Here is a 21002-nt window from a genome sequence, read left to right as displayed (position 1 = left end):
CTCCCTGCCCTATTGCTCTGTTTTATCTTAGTACTTAGAAACAGTTTATTACTCATTTATTACTCATTACTTTTACAAAGTCCAGAGGATGCTAACTCACACTCATCCAGCGACCCAGAACAGGGATCAGAACAAACTTAGTATCCAGAAAAATTATCTTAGCAATAACTTTATTCTCCTGTTCTTCCAAACCAGCAAAGGAATCAGACCAGTGGATTCTTATTTACACTTATACTAACCTATCAACCCTGAATAGGAGAATCTAGTTCATTAACTTTGGATCAACATTATGAGCTTTTTCTTCTTTTGCTCTTTCCTTTGGTTTATTTTGTTTCCTTTTAATTCCAGTAAAGCACTTTGTATTGCCTTCTTGCTGAAAATATATAAATAAAATTACCTTTTACCTTTAAAAAGTAATTTCAAAATGACAGAAGTAGAAAAAAGCTGCCACAAGGTGGCAGTACAGCTAAAGCAGAAGAAGCTGAGAGAAAGTTGAATTGTTTTAAATGCATTATGTTGCTTGTCTTAAATTTTTGAATCACTATAATTTTTATAGATTGATTTGAATTGAAAATGTGGAAGATTAAAATCAATAAACTGCCAATGCTATTTAAACACAAACTTTTTCTCCAGAAAATCAATAAAAAAAATCTGTTCAAATTAATTTCTAAATAACTGAAATTATCCTTTAATTTTGTCTTGTCTTAAGGCAGTTTTCATCTTTGATGAGCAGAACCAGAATTTAAGTTTGAACCCAGAGTTTTATTTGGGTCATAACTTAAGGAATATTAAAATTTTCTGAGATTTTGGGTTTTTATTCTGTCAAACAAAATAATCAAAATAACAAGAAAAAAACGCTTGAAATATTTCTCTGCTTCTATGAGTTTCTCTTTTTAATGAGCGATAAAAAATGTGAATCTTTTTCAATATTGAATTTGTCTAAGATGTGGTTGTGTCTGAGCTGCTCTCCTTGCTGCTGGCAGGTTCGACGTCCTCATCAATCAAGTCTGCATCGGGGCTCCAGTCAGAGGCTACAGTCTAGAAATTATAATAATAAAACATCAGACAAACTGAGCCTTCATAAGCCAGATGCAAACATTTTGGTCCAGATTTAATTTTAGAATAAATCACCTTCGTCTGTTGGCCGCCATAACTTCTCATCTCCAAACCTGTGGAGCAAATACTTATTTATTGTGATGAATCATTAAAATAACATTTTAGATCAACAAATTTTCAGTTTTGAAATAGAAAAAACAACAAAGATAGAAAAACGAACATCATTTAAAATAAATCCTAAGTATTACAAAGCATCTAAAGTAATGAGACAAAAAGAGGATGTGCAGACGTCTGGGTTTCAACACTTCATTAAGTTTTATTTTCATTATTCATTTATTTGCAAATCATAACAGAAAACCTGTAAGCATGAAGAGCAGTGTGGCTGCGTTCTCACCTCTCTCAGATCTCTTCTCCTTCTGGAAGCGATCAGAGCTGCTGATAGCAGGAGGACGAGGATGGACAGAATCACAATGACCACAATCAGAGTATAATCTGCAGAGATTAACAAAACGGTTTTTACTGACACCTTCAGGCGGATCATGGTACTGACTATCCACATTATACTCAATAATTCTTTATTCCAGACTTCAACCAAGGTAACAAACTCCCAGCTGTGTTGAAAGTCGCCCTCCGGTGAAAAAGTCTTTAACTGATACTGAACTGATGTACCTGTAGATTCTGCTCTGTAATTCTGGTCCACAGGTGACATCATCAGTGCTGATATATTTGTTTGTTTGTATATATTACTTAAACTTACCACGTAAGATGATGATATTGAAATCCACATGTGCTTTTGTGGCGTAGTCTGAACTTGAAAAGCATCTGTATCGTCCAGAGTCAGACCTGGTCAGATTCTGAATGCTCACATAAAAAACATCTGAAGATTTGAAATAGCTACGTCCGATGCTGTATCTGCCGCTCTGAGCTCTGACTCCATGGGTGTAAAGAAGAATGTTTTCTTCTTCTTCACATTCTCCTCTGCAGAAATATAACCACCTTCTAGAGGAATTGAAGGAGCAGGCGACTGTCAGTGAGCTGCCAGGTACTTTATAGAGGTCATGATCTTTGCTTTCATTCAGCAGAGCTGTTAAAATAATCATCAGTTAGTTTCTGATCTCAGCATGATGCAGTCTGATCACATTAATCTGCTGCCCAGTTCAACAGTCTGGAAGAGTTAAACCAGCAGAAACTGGATTCATATAAATCAATTATTTATATCAAAAAGTAAAGACATGTTTTACTTTAATACAAAATATATTATTGTATTATGTATTTTTACTTAATTTCTTCATTTCTTTGGGAACAAAAATCAGCTTATTAGAAACTCACCTTCTCCAACAACAACCATGAATTTACAAGGAGTGTCTCTCAGACCAGCATTGTACAGTCCTGAGTCAGAAGGGGTCAAATTATCGACTGTGACAGTCAAATTGTAAGCCTTCTCACGAACTCTTTGAGAAAATTTAATGCTGTTTCTTCCTCTTTCTGCTTTATTGGATGTTGTGTTAAAAAGAACATTTTCTCCCTGACAGTTTTCTCTGCAGAAAATCCTCCTTCGTCCTGGTGAGAGATCGGTGCATATAATGTCAAGTTTTTCTCCAGGTAGATAATGGTAATGGTTCATGCTTTTGAAAGAACTGCAGTTCTCAACCAGTAGAGCTACAAAACAGAGACAAAGAACTGTTAATATCAGAACTTCCTGTCAGGAAATACAATCTAAGCACATTTTCTACATCCAATAAACACACACACACACACACACACACACACATATATATATATATATATATATATATATATATATATATAAAAATTCCCTTCTCACCCACCGCGGGTGGTTCTTATTCTCTGAGCTCGGGTCCTCTACCAGAGGCCTGGGAGCTTGAGGGTCCTGCAGTAGCTTGGCTGTGCCAAGGACTGCACATTTCTGGACTGAGATGTCTGATGTTGTTCCTGGGATCTGTTGTAGCCATTGATCCAGTTTGGGGTTACTGCCCCGAGGGCTCCGATGACCACAGGCACCACTGTGGTCTTCACCTTCCAGGCCCTCTCCAGTTTTTCCCTGAGGCCCTGGTATTTCTCCAGTTGCTCCTTTTTCCTGATGTTGCAGTCGCTTGGTATTGCTACATCTACCACAACGGCTTTCCTCTGATGTTTATCCACTATGACAATGTCTGGTTGGTTCGCCATTACCATTCTGTCTGTCTGGATCTGGAAGTCCCACAGGATCTTAGCTCTGGCGTTCTCCACCACCTTTGGGGGTGTTTCCCACTTTGATCTCGGGGTTTTCCAGTCCATATTCTGCACAGATGTTTCTGTACACTATGCCTGCCACTTGGTTATGTCGCTCCATGTACGCTTTCCCTGCCAGTATCTTGCACCCTGCTGTGATGTGCTGGACTGTCTCAGGGGCCTCCTTGCACAACCTACACCTTGGGTCTTGTCTGGTGTGGTAGATCTGGGCCTCTATTGCTCTGGTGTTTAAAGCATGTTCCTGGGTGGCCAGGATGAGGGCCTCTGTGCTGTCCTTGAGTCCAGCTTTTTCCAGCCATTGGTAGGATTTACTGATATCAGCCACTTGGGTTATTTGCTGGTGGTACATCCCATGTAGGGGCTTGTCCTCCCATGATGGTATCTCTGGCACCTCAACCTCCGTTCCCTGTTGTCTGAGACATTCGCTGAGCACATTGTCTGTTGAGGCTTTGTCCTGATGTATTATGGATCTTAGTTGTTTCGTCCTGGACAGTGGTTCTCACACTCACTAGTCCTCTGCCTCCGTCCTTGCGGCTCGTGTACAGTCTCAGGGTGCTGGATTTGGGATGGAACCCTCCATGCATGGTTAGTAGCTTTCTAGTCTTAATATCTGTGGCTTTTACCTCCTCCTTTGGCCAGCTAATTATTCCATCAGGGTATCTGATTACTGGCAAGGCATAGCTGTTTATCGCACGGATTTTGTTCTTGCCATTGAGCTGGCTTCTCAGGACTTGCCTTGTCCGTTGGAGGTATTTAGCAGTGGCTCCTTTCCTTGTGGCCTCGTCGAGGTTGCCATTTGCTTGTGGTATACCTAGGTACTTGTAACTGTCCTCTATGTCTGCTATTGTTCCTTGTGGGAGTGAGACTCCTTCTATGCGGATCACCTTCCCCTCTTTGTGATCAGCCGACCACACTTCTCTAGTCCGAATGACATCCCAATGTCAGTGCTGTAGATCCTGGTGGTGTGGATCAGTGAGTCGATGTCTCGCTCACTCTTGGCATACAGCTTGATGTCATCCATGTAGAGGAGGTGACTGATGTTGGCCCCATTTTTGAGTCGGTATCCATAGCCAGTCTTGTTGATAACTTGGCTGACGGGTTCAGGCCTATGCAGAACAGCCACATTTGATGGACACTTGTGCAAGTGGTTTGCAGTTGGCTTCAAGGGTGGTTTTCCACAGCCTCATCGAGTTTGCAATGAAGGCTCTCAGAATCCTGTTGAAGTTATACATCTCTAGGCATTCAATGATCCAAGTATGTGGCATTGAGTCATAGGCTTTCTTGTAATCGATCCAAGCCATGCACAGGTTGGTGTGTCAGGTTTTGCAGTCTCGGGCAACTGTGCGGTCTACGAGGAGTTGGGTTTGGCTCCTCTGGTATTTACACCGATACCCTTCTGTGCCGTGCTCATGTGTTTATCCATGTGTTTGCTTATCTTGGCCGCTATGATGCCTGACATGAGCTTCCAGGTTGTGGAGAGGCAGGTTATTGGTCAGCGTCAGTCAGTATCCTGTGGCAGTGAGTGGAGATATAAAGGCCATGTTTCACCAGATCCACCTGCTCCTGAAGACTGTCCCCTGTTACGGTTCCTGTGGAGAGATGGTGAAGAGAGGCTCCCAGATGTATATGAGTGGAAAGTTTTGCCCTTTGGGACATGTAGCCCTTGTTGTGCTACGTTTGCTCTTCAGAAACACGTGAAGGAGCACCAAGACACTCATAAGGACATCTATGAATCCATCCATACAGCCTTTTATGTGGACAACTGTCTGCAGTCCCTTTCTGACCCACAAGAGGCTAAGCTGCTCATTGACAGGATGAGAGAGTTGCTATTACAAGGTGGATTTTAGATAAGACAGTGGGCTAGCAACCTCCCTGCGGTGATTTCCCATCTGCCCAGCATGGCTAGGTCAGAAAGTTGTGAGTTATGGTTGAACTTCAAGAGTCTTGATCCGCAGGAATCGACATTGGGTCTCAGCTGGCACTGCCCAACTGATGTTCTGGGATACAAGCATCGCTCGGTGTCCTACACAACTGTCACACTGCGCAATATTTATAAGGTGCCAGCCAGTCAGTCTGACCCATTGGGTTATATCTGTCCATGCACCACAAGAGCCAAGCTCATTGTGCAGGCTCTGTGAAATACAGAAAGAGGATGGGATGAGCCCATAGAAGGACATTTGCTTCAGTCGTGGGTGGAATGGGAGGAAGAACTGTCTAATCTCCAACATATCATCATCCCCCGCTGCTACAGTTCTCACAGCATCACTGGTGCTACTAATGAGGTTCATATCTTCTGTGACGCCTCTGAGAGGTCCTATGGAGCTGTTACCTATTTGAGAGTCACAGAGCAACAAGCACACATCTGAACTCCTTCATTATGGCACGCTCAAGAGTTGCACCCCGGAAACGGGTGCGATTCCCGACTAGAGCTGTGTGGTGCGTTGACAGGATCCCAACTTGCCAAAGTACTCCAAAGTGAACTCTCTTTACCTCTGCACTCTGATATCTGTGGACAGATTCTACAACAGTGTTAAAGTGGATCTGGTCCAGTTCCTGCAGGTACAAGGTTTTTGTTGGGACTCGGATTTGTGAAATACAGGAGTTAACCCTCTCAGAGCAGTGGGGGTATGTGAACTCTAGTGAAAATCCAGCTGATGACATCACAAGGGGGAAATCACTGTCAGAGCTCACCATCTCCAGCCGTTGGTCACAAGGCCCCACTTCATTACACAGACTCCAGACGCCTGGCCGAAACCTCCAACAGAGTCTACGAATTGTGACAGTGAAGAACTCAGAAAGACCGCTTTCTGTAGCTTCACATCCACATCTCACAGTCTACCAGATCCTGCACAGGTCACATCGTTAGAGGACCTGATTCTGGCCACCCACCAATCCCTGACTGGGGCGCTGATAACCTGACTATGTTGCCGTTCTTGCTCGCATAGTTATTAATGTACCTTTATTGATTTTTCTTTTTCAGATAACCACCCACACACACACATACATAAACTCATCTACTGTACCACCTTTCATCCCATCTTCATCGATGCTTGTCAGTCTACAATAAACCTTCGAAGCTGCATCTGCGGAGTTTGCCTATTCCTTCTAACCGAGGAAGATTCAATTGATGGGAGATCTGAATTAGTGCCTGTCTGACGCACACAGCGTTCTTACAAAAATGTTTAAAATAAATAGCTTTATGCATAAAACTTAAAAGTTCAGAACTATGCACAGACGCCTGTAGGATGTTATCGGAGGGCAGCAGTGCCTGCAGCTGGACGGCTGAACCTGCTCTGCCGACCTGGAGGTTTTCCTCCAACTAAAAATAATAATAATAATTTTTGAAGTTTTTCTTATGAAACCTGCTTTACATTGAACAAATTTGTGAGAAATAAAGATCTTATGTGTCGAAACATCTTGTATGTAGCGCACATCTGAGTCTGTGGGGGTCAAAGGGCACGGCAAAGCGTAAATCTCATTGGTCAGTTTGCTTTTGTTTATTTGGCGGCTTGGCGCTTTTTCTGTAAGCTAAAGGGTTTCGCTGTTTTAGCGGTTCAGGTTTGTGCGACGCGCACATGATGCGGTTGGAGAGGCGTTGTGCTCCTGCAGGTCAGGTGCAGTGATAGTTTTGTGCAAACATTTTTTAGACATCTGCTGATGTCAGCCAACAGGTGACCCGTCAAAAAAAGCTAATAAATCACCGACCCCACCAGAACCGTGCGCTGTAAAAAGCTCAGGCTGATCTCAGAACAACGGGACATGCACAAAATAAATGGGGGATAAAATGAAGAAAACTTGGTCCTTTGAGTAAATTCCTATTTTTTAAAAGTCTGCATCAATTCATCCATCCCTCCTCAAGTGGGGAAGCTGCACAACTTAGAAGAGAACTTGACAGTAAAACCGGACGCAAACTGCTGAAGGAGAAAGAACTGTTTCAAAAGATGGCGGATTCAGGTGATTGAAAGTCTGTTGAACAACTAAAGATGGAAAGAACAACAGCAAAGAGGTTGTTGACTCGATTGATCAACAACATAACTCGGATGCATGAGGACATGACTGAAGAGGACTAAGGACAGTTCCACAAGCTCAACATAGAGGCTGGAAAAAGTAATGACGACAAATGATGATCTCGAAGCAAGTCTCATCGCAGAATTGGAATCCAATTTCAGTGAAGATGATGGAATCACACTGACTGAACAGCAGAAATCTGACCTGGAAAAGACTGCAAAGAGTGTGAAGAAAAAGTAAGAGAAGTCAAAGGCTTAATCCAGGAGACCCTGTGGAGAACCTTTGAAAGACTGAACTGTTAGTTGCACTTCAAGTAGCAAATCAGAATGTGAACATGCTGCCACTATCGAACCAGGAGTGGAAAAGGAAGCATATGACTTCACCTTTAACCACCTGAGGGAACTCCTGAAGGCTGCAAAAGAAGCTCATTGTTACTGGAAAAGATGGATCCCTCATGGCGCACGGGACGAAATCCAAGATCGTCTGAGAGGATTGGAACTTAGTGTCCCCAAGCTGGTTTCTAGGACAGCAGGTTCATTCATGCAAAGCTAAAAGATGAAGAAAAGAAAGAGCAAACTTCCCAAAATTATTCTTTGCCAACCATCAAGCTGAAACCAACGTCTCTCCCAAAGTTTCCTGGAAACAAACGTGACTTTTATAGATGGAGAAAAGACTGGGAAGCACTTCAAAAACAAGGAGAACCAACTGGTTTCAAAAGAAGTGAAGAAAGTGCAGCTGTTGGACAGTCTGGATGAGAACCTCCTATAGCACTCCAGAAGATATTTTTCAAGTCCTTGAGAAACCGCTATGGAAATCAGACCTCTATTTGCAATTGAAATTGTGGAAGAGCTACAGAATTCCTGCAGTTAGAGGTCACCAGCCAAGAAGAATCGTGGATTTGATCCAAGCTGTTGAAAAAGCTCTTAAGGATTTAAGTGACCTTGGAAATACTGGAGCTATTAAGAACCCTCTGGTTACAAAGTCAATTGAAACGTAAGCTCCCTGAAGTTTTGAAGAAGGATGGCTCGTTTACGCAAGCTGATTAAAGGGATGCTGTGACACTAGAGAATCGAATTTGATCACCTCCTTGCATTTCTGAAAAATCAAGAAAATATTTATGAGCAACTAGAGCAACTGAGAGAGGAAGAGTCAAGTAGACGAGAGACCCAAATGGAGCAAAGACATGCTAGTGGGCACAAATGCATCTAAACTAATGGAACCTTGGGAGGTGGTTAATAGTAGGGGTGAAGGGCCCTATGCAATTAGAAGCCTCCTAGGATGGGTTGTGAATGCTTCCTCAGAAGGTTGCAAGGATCTTGAAAATGGCTACCTTCAGTTCAAGTCAACAGAACTACAGTGATAAAATTGAAGAGCTTCTGACAAGCCAATACAACTATGATTTTATTGAGAAGTCCTTCACAGAACAAGAGGAAATGTCGAGAGGAACAGAAATTCCTGGATATAATGGATGGTTCTGCACAGCTAGAGAATGGACATTACAAACTAAATCTGCCTTTCAAAAGGGAAGAACTCTATGCCAAACAATATTTCAGTCACTTTGCAGCGCATACTTGGTTTGAAAAGGAGATTTAGAAGGAACAAAGTGTTCATGAAGAGTATGCAAACTTCATGACTAACTTGCTGCTCATGAAGGGTAAACCAGCCTTTCCGCCAGGACATTTCGACAAAAGGGATCTCTATGCTAAAAGGAGGTGGAAACAAATCCAATATATTTCAGATCTCTTTTGGAAACGGTGATTCGGGAATATCTACCCTTATTACAAGAACGACAAAATGGATAAAGAAAAAAAGGTGCTTCATTCCTGGAGATGGACTCCATGGACTCCACAACAACTCGAGGGTCTTGAATATTAGGGAAAGTTATTAAAACCTTTCCAGATAAAAAGGGTCTTGTACGAGTTGTTCAACTGCAAACAAAAACAAGCGTTATTGAAAGACCTGTAACAAAAAGTTGTCTATTATGTGAAGCTACAAACTGAAAAACTGGTAGAATAATGAATGCATAACTTGATTTAACTCTTATGTATATTTGTATAGAGAAATAGTTTTATTTTTGGCTCCTTTATTTTACGTTGGTAATTGCTATGTCTTCTGCCACACGCAATTAGGGGTTGGCGTGTAGCAGCCATTGTTATCACCACCAGAGGGCGTATTGTTTTGTTTTCTGAGTGTCTGAGGGGGAAGGGTTATTTAAGGTCAATCGTAATGGTGTTCAGGTGTTGACCATTGAGAAGAGGACCACACAGTTTTTTACTGTGTTTGGTTGAGGGTTATATGACGAACTTATGTGTATGTAAAATGGCAATTATGATGAAAGACTTTGATACAAAAGAAGATCGGCATTCTGAATCTTAAAACTAAACGCACGTAAAAAACGAACTACAGAGGCAACCACCAGTAAGTAGCTCTAAAATAGAAGATTTTGGACGCTACACACCCGTCTCAGACCCAAATCACCAATTATCTGTTTTATTACTGAGGGAGAAAACCACAGAAACCAGTGGTTTCACTGGGAGACATGGAAACTATGGAACCAGAACCGTTCTGCTGTGGGGAACCGACCACGGCTCCACCATGAAGGAGGAGGAAACTTCCAGGTTTATCAACGTTTCACTGATTCACTTTCTGTGTCCTGGTGTTTGAAGGATGGAAAGTTACCGAAATATTAATAACATTTACTCACAAAGGACGAAGAAGCAGAACAGGATGCGACCGGCCATCATGCTGGTTTCCTGTTTCTTCTTTCGTAGATCTTCTTCATTTGGAGTGTAACTCGGATAGGAAACAAACTTAAGAGAAGTTGATAATAAATAGTGAGGATAAGTTCATTTGTTCTATTTTTTATTTCAATTAACATTTCAAAGTTTATGTAGAGTTATTAAAAACATGTTAACATTGTTTAAAATAAGTTATGTGTACTTTGTTGGAAAATTGTCAGAGAACATGGTAGTGTCCTACAGGAGTACGGTCAGTGAAGGTAGCACAGGTGCGTAAGGAGCATAGCAGAAGAGGAGCCGTTGTTTTAAGAAGTTTCTAGACGTGAGTAAAACTTGTCTTCAAGAGAAGTTAGATAAGCTAACAGGACATAGTTACGTCTCGGCTAAAAACGGTCTAACTGTGTGTTAGTTTTCTTAGTTGTAGTATACTCACTCTAAAGTTAGAGCAAAGCTAACTCAGCTGTTGCTATAACGGACTTTTGTAAGCAGCTGTGTTGCTGTTAGAGTAGCACTTAAAAGCGTTACAGAAGATCGTTACCGGACTGGTTAACGAGGACTCTGACTCCAGATAGTCAGTCTGAGTGCCCGCGGCGCTCAGAGTACCTCTGGCACCGTGGGAAAGGAGAGCCGTCGATGTGGAGCACGTGGAGAGCACCTGAAGGCCACACAACTGCTTTTTCCCTGAGCTACTGTTTTTGGATGGATTAGAGGGCTCGCTGGACACTGGGTGAAGTATCGCTTGGATTCGTTGGAGAACAAGGTACTGAGTTGACAGTCAATATCTGGACTGTTGAGTCGGAGGGAATCCTGCTTCCTGAACATCTTAACAGGCCTGCAACGTAGGCCTGTTTGTTTGCTGCCGGCATTAGCTTAGTTTGAAATACTGGGTTATATAACTAGTGTTTACCATGTATGTGTAAATTTACTGTTCTGTAGGAATATTGTTTTAGTTTTCTGTTTTGTCTAAACCTGTCATTTCCTTATTTATTATTATTATTGCTAATTAAAGGAAGGTTCTTATAAACTATTGTGCTTGGTGTGTAGTATAACTCACTTTAGTTGAGTTCAGGGCTGATCGACCCATGTAAGAGCCAAGTGATCTAAATGAACATTACTGATGTGCAGGAGCTCACAGCTGTGACTCTTTGGGTGGTGGGTGTGTCGTAGGTGGGCGTGTCTGTCACTTAAGTATGTTTGAGAGCCATACGGACTTTGTTTGCTTTGTAGGAGAAACGGGTGCGCCGGTGGAGGGTCATAATTTCTGTTGACCGTGATGAATGCCGTTTGTTGTAGATATTGTAGATTTGGACTGGTCAGCATGTCGGTTAAGATCTGAAGAAGGAAGTTTGATCTATGGAATAAATTGATGATGTCAACAAAGAAAGCGGCTTGGAAGTTATTAAAGCAGGCGTCTGACAGCCTCAACTTCACCGAGTTAACCTGTGCGACTCTCTACGTCATTGTTCTCCAGGATTAGAGGACTAATGTCTCAGCCAGATCTAGAGAAACTCATCCATGCGTTTATCTTTAGTCACATTGATTATTGTAACAGCGTCTTCACAGGCCTGTCCAACAAATCAATCCTCCAGCTGCAGCTGATCCAGAAGCTGCTGCTCCTGTTCTCACTAGACCCAGGAAGATAGAGACATAACAGCGGTTTTAAAGTCCCTCCACTGGCTCCCTGTAGCTCAAAGAATAGATTTTAAAATACTGTTGTTAGTTTATAAATCACTGAACGGTTTAGCACCACAATACATCAAAGATCTGCTGTTGTTGTATCAACCTTCCAGACTCTCAGGTCTTCTGGTTCTGGTTCTGCTCTGCATCCAGAACCAGAACCAAGAGAGGAGAAGCAGCTTTCAGCATCTATGCACCACAAAACTGGAACAAACTTCCAGACAACTGTAAAACAGCGGAAACCCTGACTTCTTTTAAATCGCAATTAAAAACACACCTGTTTAGAATTGTTTTTGAAATGTAATATGAAACAATGTATTGTCTATTATATGTTGCATGACTTTGTGTTCTTGTGTTTATGATGTAAAGCACTTTGAAATACTTTGCTGAAATGTGCTATACAAATAAAATTTGATTGAATTTGATTGATTTAGTTTTACGGCACGAATAACCCAAAATCCTATCGAGAATATACAGAAACATGGAACCCAAACCCCACTTATTTCCAGACTCGTTTAAGTGAGGGCTACAGGAGGATGTCCTTTTTTGGATGTGATAAAATATCATGTCTCTTGTGCTTTTCTCACATTTCTTAATTTCCTTCTTTAAACTTGACCCAGCACTTCCTGTTCAGGCTGAACTGAAACTATTTAAATTATTGCAAGTTGTTTCTGATTTTGCTGTAAAGTTTTAGTTCTCACCACTTTAACTAAGATCAGTGCGTGTTCCTGTTTAATGTTTTACTTAAACCTGAAGTTTAAGGGTTCTGGACCGCCAGGGTTCTGGACCGCCAGGGTTCAGGACCGCCAGGGTTCTGGACCGCCAGGTTTTTCAGTCAGACCTGCTGCAGGAATCAAAGTTTCTCTGATCTGAGATTTGAGTCCTGAGGTGATAGAAGGCTGACTTTGGAACCGGCTTCATGTGGCTCTGGAGGGTCAGGTCAGAGGTCAGAGCACCTGAAATCTCTAGTTTTCAGTTGGACCAATTGAAGCTGTGTGTTGACTCTAGATCTATACCTCTAGGTCGTTCCTCTTTAGACTCAAAGGGAACAACTTCAGCTTTGTTTCTGTTCAGCTGCAGCAAAATGTGAGCAGCAGATGTTCAGCAGATGTTCAGCGGCTTTTCAGCAGACGTTCAGCAGATGTTCAGCAGATGTTTAATCGTTTCCACATCGTTCTCCTAGTTCTTTGGTCTTTATGGTTTTCTTTTTCCTCTCTAAAGAACCTCAGATACCAGAAACTCTGGACTCTGTTCATTAATTAGTCAGTTGTGTAACGTCAAGAATGTGGAAGACAGATGTGGTTTGAGTGTTTCTGTGAGGTTCTGCTTACTGGCTGCTGAGACGTGTTTGCAGGTCCAGAGCTGCAGCTTCGCTTGGTTTCGGTTTCTGTTGGTTTGGTGTTTGTGGTTTCGGTGTAAGCTGAGTAGATTTCCACATCAGCAGCTTTCCACTCATCAGCTTCTTCTGTGACGACTTCATTCATTTTGGAGCTCTTAATTAAAAGAAGTTAGTTTTTATTCACCTCAGTTTCAAAAACAGCTTTTAAGAGCTTCCAAAATGTTTTCATGCTCACCTCAGTCGCAGGAGGAGAATCTGAAAAAACATTGCAGACTTTAAACTCTTTGTTTTCTAAATCTTCTTTCTATAGATTTATGGCTTCTGCATTTTCATTCTTCTTTAAATGTATCTGTGTTTTCTAAAGTTCATGGAATATTTCAGCTACAACTACAGACTGAACACACACAGTGATTCTAACATGTCACTTTACAGCAAACTGCATTTTTAATCTGTGTTTTTGCCGGACCAACACCAGAATCACCTGATGGTCTGATGAACCGGTGATAAGAAAGTTATTGATCTTAATTGATCTTTATTGTCTCGAGGCAACTGGAGGTTCGGTGAATTTAAACCACAAACATTTGGATCATGTGGAGCCACAAGAATCATGAAGCCAAGCGGTTTTAATTTATTGATCAGTGTAGGTGTGTGCGTGTGTGTGTGTGTGTTGTCCCCACAATTGATGATAAAAGTAGTAGTCCCCATAAACGATGGAAACCAGTGTGTGTGTGTGGTGTGTGTGTGTGTGTGTGTGTGTGGTGTGTGTGTGTGTGTGTGTGTGTGTGTGTGTGTGTGTGTGTGTGTATCTTGCCTGTCTCAGCTCCATTGGATTTTTTTCTCCAGTACAGCAGCAGAGCCAGAGCAGTGATGACGAAGGGCGGAGGCAGGACTGTCAGCAGAACGTCTGCAGAGGTTTGTAGAGACAATCTGGTTGGTTTGGTGGCACTGACTGCTGCTGTCGCAGACCAACAGCGCCCCCTAGGCTCTCTCTCATGTCTTAGCACAGTATTAATACATCTTTTCAATAAAATTAGCTTTGCCTGAAATGATTAATCAGATCAATTGTGATTAATCAGTTACTAAAATAATCATCAACCAGTTAATGAATGAGTTATTCATTAACTGGAGTATATAGACTCGAAAAGGCTGTTTGCTGAAAATAAACACATTCAGAGCAGGAATTATGCTGAAATGGGGGATATAGATTTTGAATTGAAGATAAAAACATTTATAAATAGGTTTTTGCTTCTCCTGGTTCAGATTTGCTGCAGGAATTATCATTAAATGACAATTAACTGGTCATTTAATTATTTAAAAAAGGAATTTGATTATTTGCATTATTTAATTAGAGCCTGGATTATTTAGCTAAAATTATGGTGGAAAGAAATCAGCCACTGACCTTTAAAAACAGATTTCTGACCAAAAATTAACATTTTGAATCAGTAATACATGTATTTATACCAATATCACATATCAGTCTCTATGTATCTCTTACTGCTGTTGGATTTAGTGTCAGACGCTCGCTGCATCGCCTGACAGAGATCGGTGGTTTCTGAGGAAACTGAAGTAGTGAAACTTCCTGAAGTGGAGCTGAAACTCTGTGTTGTTGTTGGTGGGAAGGTTGATGATTCAGGAACTGGAAAATATCAGAGACAACCTGGATTTAATTTAAGGAGCTATAAATATGATAAAAACAGCCTGGAAAATCTGAATTATGGGCAGTTATGCAAGTTTGGCTTCCCAGCAAAAATCGTCTCTCATATTTGAAAAGATATAAACCCAAAAAAGGACCCAATAAAAGACTCCATTAGAAATACTCACAACATTATATTTTCAAAAACTCACCCCGAGTGACGATGATGTAAAAGTCTCTGTGTAGATCTGATCGAATCGCTCTGTCCAGTTTACATCGGTACCATCCAGAGTCAGACTGGGTCAGCTGTGAGATGGTCACCAACAGAACTGCTGATTTTCGTCTTCTATCGTATTCAATGCTGTATCTGCCTCTGTCAGCTCCGACTCCATCAGTCTGAACTAGAACTTCATCTTTTCCACATTCTCCTCTGCAGAACAGTCGTTTTCCATCCAGAGTCTTCAAAGGAGCAGGCGACTGTCAGTGAACCGCCGGCGTCACTATGGAGGCGAGGAGCATTGTTCCCATCCAACAGAGCTGTTAGAATAATCATCAGTCAATTATCATCAGTCAATTATCATCAGTCAATGATCATCAGTCAATAATCATCAGTCAATGATCATCAGTCAATGATCATCAGTCAATGATCATCAGTCAATGATCATCAGTCAATAATCATCAGTCAATGATCATCAGTCAATAATCATCAGTCAATGATCATCAGTCAATGATCATCAGTCAATGATCATCAGTCAATGATCATCAGTCAATGATCATCAGTCAATAATCATCAGTCAATAATCATCAGTCAATGATCATCAGTCAATAATCATCAGTCAATGATCATCAGGCAATAATCATCAGTCAATGATCATCAGTCAGTGATCATCAGTCAATGATCATCAGTCAATAATCATCAGTCAATGATCATCAGTCAATAATCATCAGTCAATGATCATCGGTCAATGATCATCAGTCAATTATCATCAGTCAATGATCATCAGTCAATGATCATCAGTCAATGATCATCAGTCAATGATCATCAGTCAATAATCATCAGTCAATAATCATCAGTCAATAATCATCAGTCAATGATCATCAGTCAATAATCATCAGTCAATGATCATCAGTCAATGATCATCAGTCAGTGATCATCAGTCAATGATCATCAGTCAATAATCATCAGTCAATGATCATCAGTCAATAATCATCAGTCAATGATCATCAGTCAATAATCATCAGTCAATGATCATCGGTCAATGATCATCAGTCAATTATCATCAGTCAGTGATCATCAGTCAATAATCATCAGTCAATAATCATCAGTCAATAATCATCAGTCAATAATCATCAGTCAATGATCATCAGTCAATAATCATCAGTCAATGATCATCAGTCAATGATCATCAGTCAATGATCATCAGTCAGTGATCATCAGTCAATGATCATCAGTCAATAATCATCAGTCAATAATCATCAGTCAATGATCATCAGTCAATGATCATCAGTCAATGATCATCAGTCAATGATCATCAGTCAATGATCATCAGTCAGTGATCATCAGTCAGTGATCATCAGTCAATGATCATCAGTCAATGATCATCAGTCAATAATCATCAGTCAATGATCATCAGTCAATGATCATCAGTCAATGATCATCAGTCAATGATCATCAGTCAATGATCATCAGTCAATGATCATCAGTCAGTGATCATCAGTCAATGATCATCAGTCAATAATCATCAGTCAATAATCATCAGTCAATGATCATCAGTCAATAATCATCAGTCAATGATCATCAGTCAGTGATCATCAGTCAATGATCATCAGTCAATAATCATCAGTCAATGATCATCAGTCAATAATCATCAGTCAATGATCATCAGTCAATGATCATCAGTCAATGATCATCAGTCAATGATCATCAGTCAATGATCATCAGTCAGTGATCATCAGTCAATGATCATCAGTCAATAATCATCAGTCAATGATCATCAGTCAGTGATCATCAGTCAATGATCATCAGTCAATAATCATCAGTCAATGATCATCAGTCAATGATCATCAGTCAATAATCATCAGTCAATGATCCAGATATGATGATCCTACAGAAAACATCTGGACTTCGTCTCTTGTTCACAGCATTGAAGGTTTTTTCATGGGAGGGGAAACATCATCCAGCTGCCTTCTGCCAAAACTCTAAGGAAACTCCAGTTTCACCAGAGCTGAACTGGGATCTGCCCAGTTCAGCCAGTTAATCAAACATCTTATCTTATTCTATAAGAGTTTGTAGTTGAAGCTACTTTGAAAATGTGGATTATTAAAAGCAACTGATTTTATTTTCACAACTTTTATTTCAGAGAAAAAACCCCTAAAAAGTACAATATAAGTAACAAACATGTTTGTGGACACAAAGTCCACAGCCATTAAAAACCAGAAGCATGTCTATGTCATTAGATTGACTGAAATAATAATCTGTAATGTTTCCAGCAAAAACCCAAATTTGTGTCGGCTGATTCTCACCGTCTACAACAACCAGCCTGAAGTCCTGAAATGAAGCTGATGATGATGATGAAGAGTTGCCCAAACCACATCGGTACCGGCCGGCGTCGGACCGGGTCAGCTCTGAGATGCTCACAGACAGAAATCCTCCTACATATTCAATGCTGTATCTGCCTGTTTTAGCTCTGTCTCCATCAGTCTCAATAAGAACTTGTTTTCTACATTCTCCTCTGCAGAACTGATGTTTTCCCATCAGAACCAAAGAAACAGGCGACTGTCAGTGAGCTGCCAGCTTCTTTATAGAGGTGATGATCTTTGCTTCCATCCAGCAGAGCTGTTAAAATAATCATCAGTTACTTTCTGACCTCATCATAATAATCTGATCACATTAATCCCAGTGTCACATGGCAGCTGCCCAGTTGAACCAGTCTAAGTCTGGTGATCCAGTTCCACATTTTCTCTGGGATTTTAGCAGCTTTCAGACTCACCTTCAACAACAACCAGTTCAAAGTCCTGGTATAAATATCTGGATGAATATGTCCACAATCCACATCGGTACCGTCCTGAGTCGGACCGGGTCAGCGCTGAGATGCTCACATACAGAACTCCTCTTTCATATTCAATCCTGTATCGTTCACTTCTCGCTGATGTTTTATGTGTTACAATGAGAATGTGTTTTTCTTCTTCACAGTTTTCCCAGCAGAAGATCTTCCATCCTCCAGATGAAGGAAAGGAATATCTAATGTTAATTTCTTGTCCAGAAACTTGATAAAAACGCTTCACAGACTCATCGGTTCTGCTGTTGGTGATGTGCAGAGCTGCAGAACAGACCAACAGTTAATGTCAGGACTTCCTGTTGTTCTGATTCAGTTATGGACCGGCTCCAAGCGAGAGCAAAACCTCACGTCTCTGTAATAAACTCCTGATGAATTTCACCTTCAACCCCAAGAATCCAAACATTAAAACTAAGAAGTTCTGAAACGATCCGATTGGAAACGTGGAAATGATCAAAATTAGATTCCAAGCTTAAATGTTGCAGCTTTAATGTTCAGGAAGCAGAAACATCTCAACAAGCCTCTGTTTTGCTCTGGTTATTTTAAAACTTCATCTTCCTGTTTTAAAGCCGACCAAACGCTCAGCTGCCTGCTGAAGTTTTACAGTTTCTGTTTACATGAACAGAATAATAAATTAGTGAAAATGTTTGAATGAAGGAAAGTGACTCACGGAGGCAGACGAGGCAGAACCAGGTGAAGATCATGTTGAGACTCTGATGGATGGAAGTTGAACTTCTCTAAAGTGTTTCCTGTTCTAATGAAAATGTTAATTCTCTTCCTGCTTCTGCTTTTCAGCTGCAGCCTCATTTCTTTATAACTATGCAGCATCACTGTGTCTTCATGCTTATTTGCATTTACAAATTATTTTACATCTAAACATTATGTTTCCAAAAGAGCATCTGACTAAAAGCTGCAGATAGATAAATAAAAAGGATCTGATACAAAACTTATAAAACTAATTAATTACATATTACTTCCAGCTGAAATACTTCTGCAAATAAGCTCTTTAACTAAGGTTGTAAAGTTCAACTAAACTGAAAGTAAAAGCAAAAGATGAATAAGAAAAACTTTGGTTACGTTCACACTGCAGGTTTTAATAATCAATTATGATTTTTTTTTATAAAAAACACATTTTTTTAGTTGTTCACATTTCCAAATATAAGTGATCACTCTTCAGATCACTCTCCATGTGATCTGAAGAGTGAACTGCAAATGACCGGGCGCCACAACGCAGAGGGCGCCATAACGCAGAGGGCGCCATAACGCAGAGGGCGCCATAACGCAGAGGGCGCCATAACGCAGAGGGCGCCATAACGCAGAGGGCGCCATAACACAGAGGGCGCCATAACGCAGAGGGCGCCATAACGCAGAGGGCGCCATAACGCAGAGCGCGTTCTGCCAACCCACATAAAGAAAACTCTCTGTTCTCTAGTGACACGAATTCTCTCGTTGATTTGTGGAAGTAAACATGGATGCTAATAATGCAGCATGTCTTATGAAGTTGTTGTCTGACTGCAGACAGGAAATGAACTTGATCCCTGCTACAGTTCACTCTGGTTGTTGTTTTTCTTTCCGTTTGCACCAATCAGGATGCATTTGCTGAATGTTGAGGATCAATGTTCAGGTTGGATGGATGCGACCGGGTCAGATGGATGCGACCGGGTCAGATGGATGCGACCAGGCCGTTCGGACTCAGCTCTGTATGTCAGATCAGATTCGTGTCGGATGGAGAACCGCACATCCAAGAGGCCTGATCCGCGTTGTTCAAACTGTCATGAAAAACTGCTGCATTTAATAGCAACTGCTGTTCTGTGCATTGACCATCTAGTCCCAATAAAACTTTTAGAAGTCAACCTTTAAAACGAGTATTAGATCCAAGACATACAGTAGAATATTACCGCAGTACAATTAATGGGGTTGTGCTTTTGTCTTTTAATTTTGCTTTAATCTGTTTCTTTCTGTATCTAAACATTAGAAGTTATAGTCATGGAGAAATTGAGTTTTGATAATTGCGTCAGTAGTAATAACTGGTGATAATTATTCTGTTGGAAATGTTTATAATGTGTTCATGGTAAGGTTGGGGTCAGGAAGTGACTCAGATGAAGTGAGTGAAAAGGGGAAGCAGAGTGAGACTGAAACAGAACGAGACAACATTTAACCTGAGCATAAAGAAGAAGTTCGTCATGGACTTTAACACGTTTCAGAACATCTAATGGTTTTATCTTTTGTTGTAGAGGTTGGTATTTGTGCAGACATGAAGGGATAATTATTTGCAGAACTGAACTGAGCGTCTGATGTCAGGGATGGGAGAAACGGGAAGGAACAAAGATCTTTGCAAAGATGTGCAGACCAGTTCTGCTGTGATGCAAAGACAACCAGACAGTCATAAAACCACAAAACAGAAACTCCAGTTTCACAATAAACCAGGCTTATTAAAACAACTAACCCTTTTCTTTTCATGTTTTGATTTTTAAAAAGACTTAAAACATCACGTCAGAGAAACCAACGTTAAAAATGATTCTTAACGGGTTGAGCAACAAAATATTATTAGCTTGAACCAAAATCAAAAGCAAAGTCTGATTTTCCAAGATTAACTTTAAGTACATTTTTATTTTTGCTTTTGTCAGTTTCAAGTTATTTCAGTGACTATCGAGGGGTTTTGGTCATAAACAAGAGAGGTGCCAACAATCTTGTCAATGTTTGAATAGAAAAGTAAACCAGGAAGTCAGCAGAGCAGATGAAACGGAGAACAGCAGCAGATTGATTGTTTCTTCTTAAAAATAAAAGCTTTTATGCTTTGGCTCAGTACAGTTGTATCCAAACACTTCACTTGTGTTTTAAACCATAAACGTTTAGAAACATTGGATATGAATGCTGTTTTGGTGAGACTTCCTGGTTTCTAACGGCTTTCCGAAGTCTGCTGCTGAGGCGAGTGTTGACCTGAATCATCAGATAAATTAAGAAGCAGCAAAACTCCAGCACTCAGTGAATCCAACAGACATTATAATGGTCCCAGTTTGGGACCCTGGACCAGAACTAATGCTCAGGGTATTAACGGTTCGAGGAGAGGAAGATTTCCTGTTGACGCCTTTCTGGAATGAACCTTTAACTTATGTATTTATACATGTGTCCTCTCCAATGTGGACCCTCATGTGTTTTTAAATGAGGCTTTTGGTAAAATCTTTTCCCACAGACGTGACAGCTGTAGGGTTTTTCTCCTGTGTGGATCCTCTTGTGTTTAT

General features: G+C 40.8%; 1 protein-coding gene across 1 annotated transcript; it reads right to left on the bottom strand.

Annotated features, from left to right (window-relative positions):
* Positions 1-929: 929 nt before the first annotated feature.
* Positions 930-13375, bottom strand: LOC129376975 (uncharacterized). Its single transcript, XM_055056685.1, has 8 exons — positions 13307-13375; positions 13064-13225; positions 10022-10127; positions 2386-2715; positions 1814-2140; positions 1451-1548; positions 1132-1169; positions 930-1038 (listed from the first exon to the last, which is right to left on the bottom strand). The coding sequence occupies exons 2-7, from the start codon at positions 13214-13216 to the stop codon at positions 1158-1160; spliced, it is 1026 nt and encodes a 341-aa protein (XP_054912660.1). The 5' UTR covers positions 13217-13225; positions 13307-13375; the 3' UTR covers positions 930-1038; positions 1132-1157.
* Positions 13376-21002: the final 7627 nt, after the last annotated feature.

This window comes from Poeciliopsis prolifica, unplaced genomic scaffold (assembly GCF_027474105.1).
Source record: "Poeciliopsis prolifica strain line A6 unplaced genomic scaffold, Auburn_PproV2 SCAFFOLD046, whole genome shotgun sequence".
NCBI lineage: Eukaryota > Metazoa > Chordata > Actinopteri > Cyprinodontiformes > Poeciliidae > Poeciliopsis > Poeciliopsis prolifica.
This window is presented reverse-complemented; position numbering and strand designations above follow the sequence as displayed.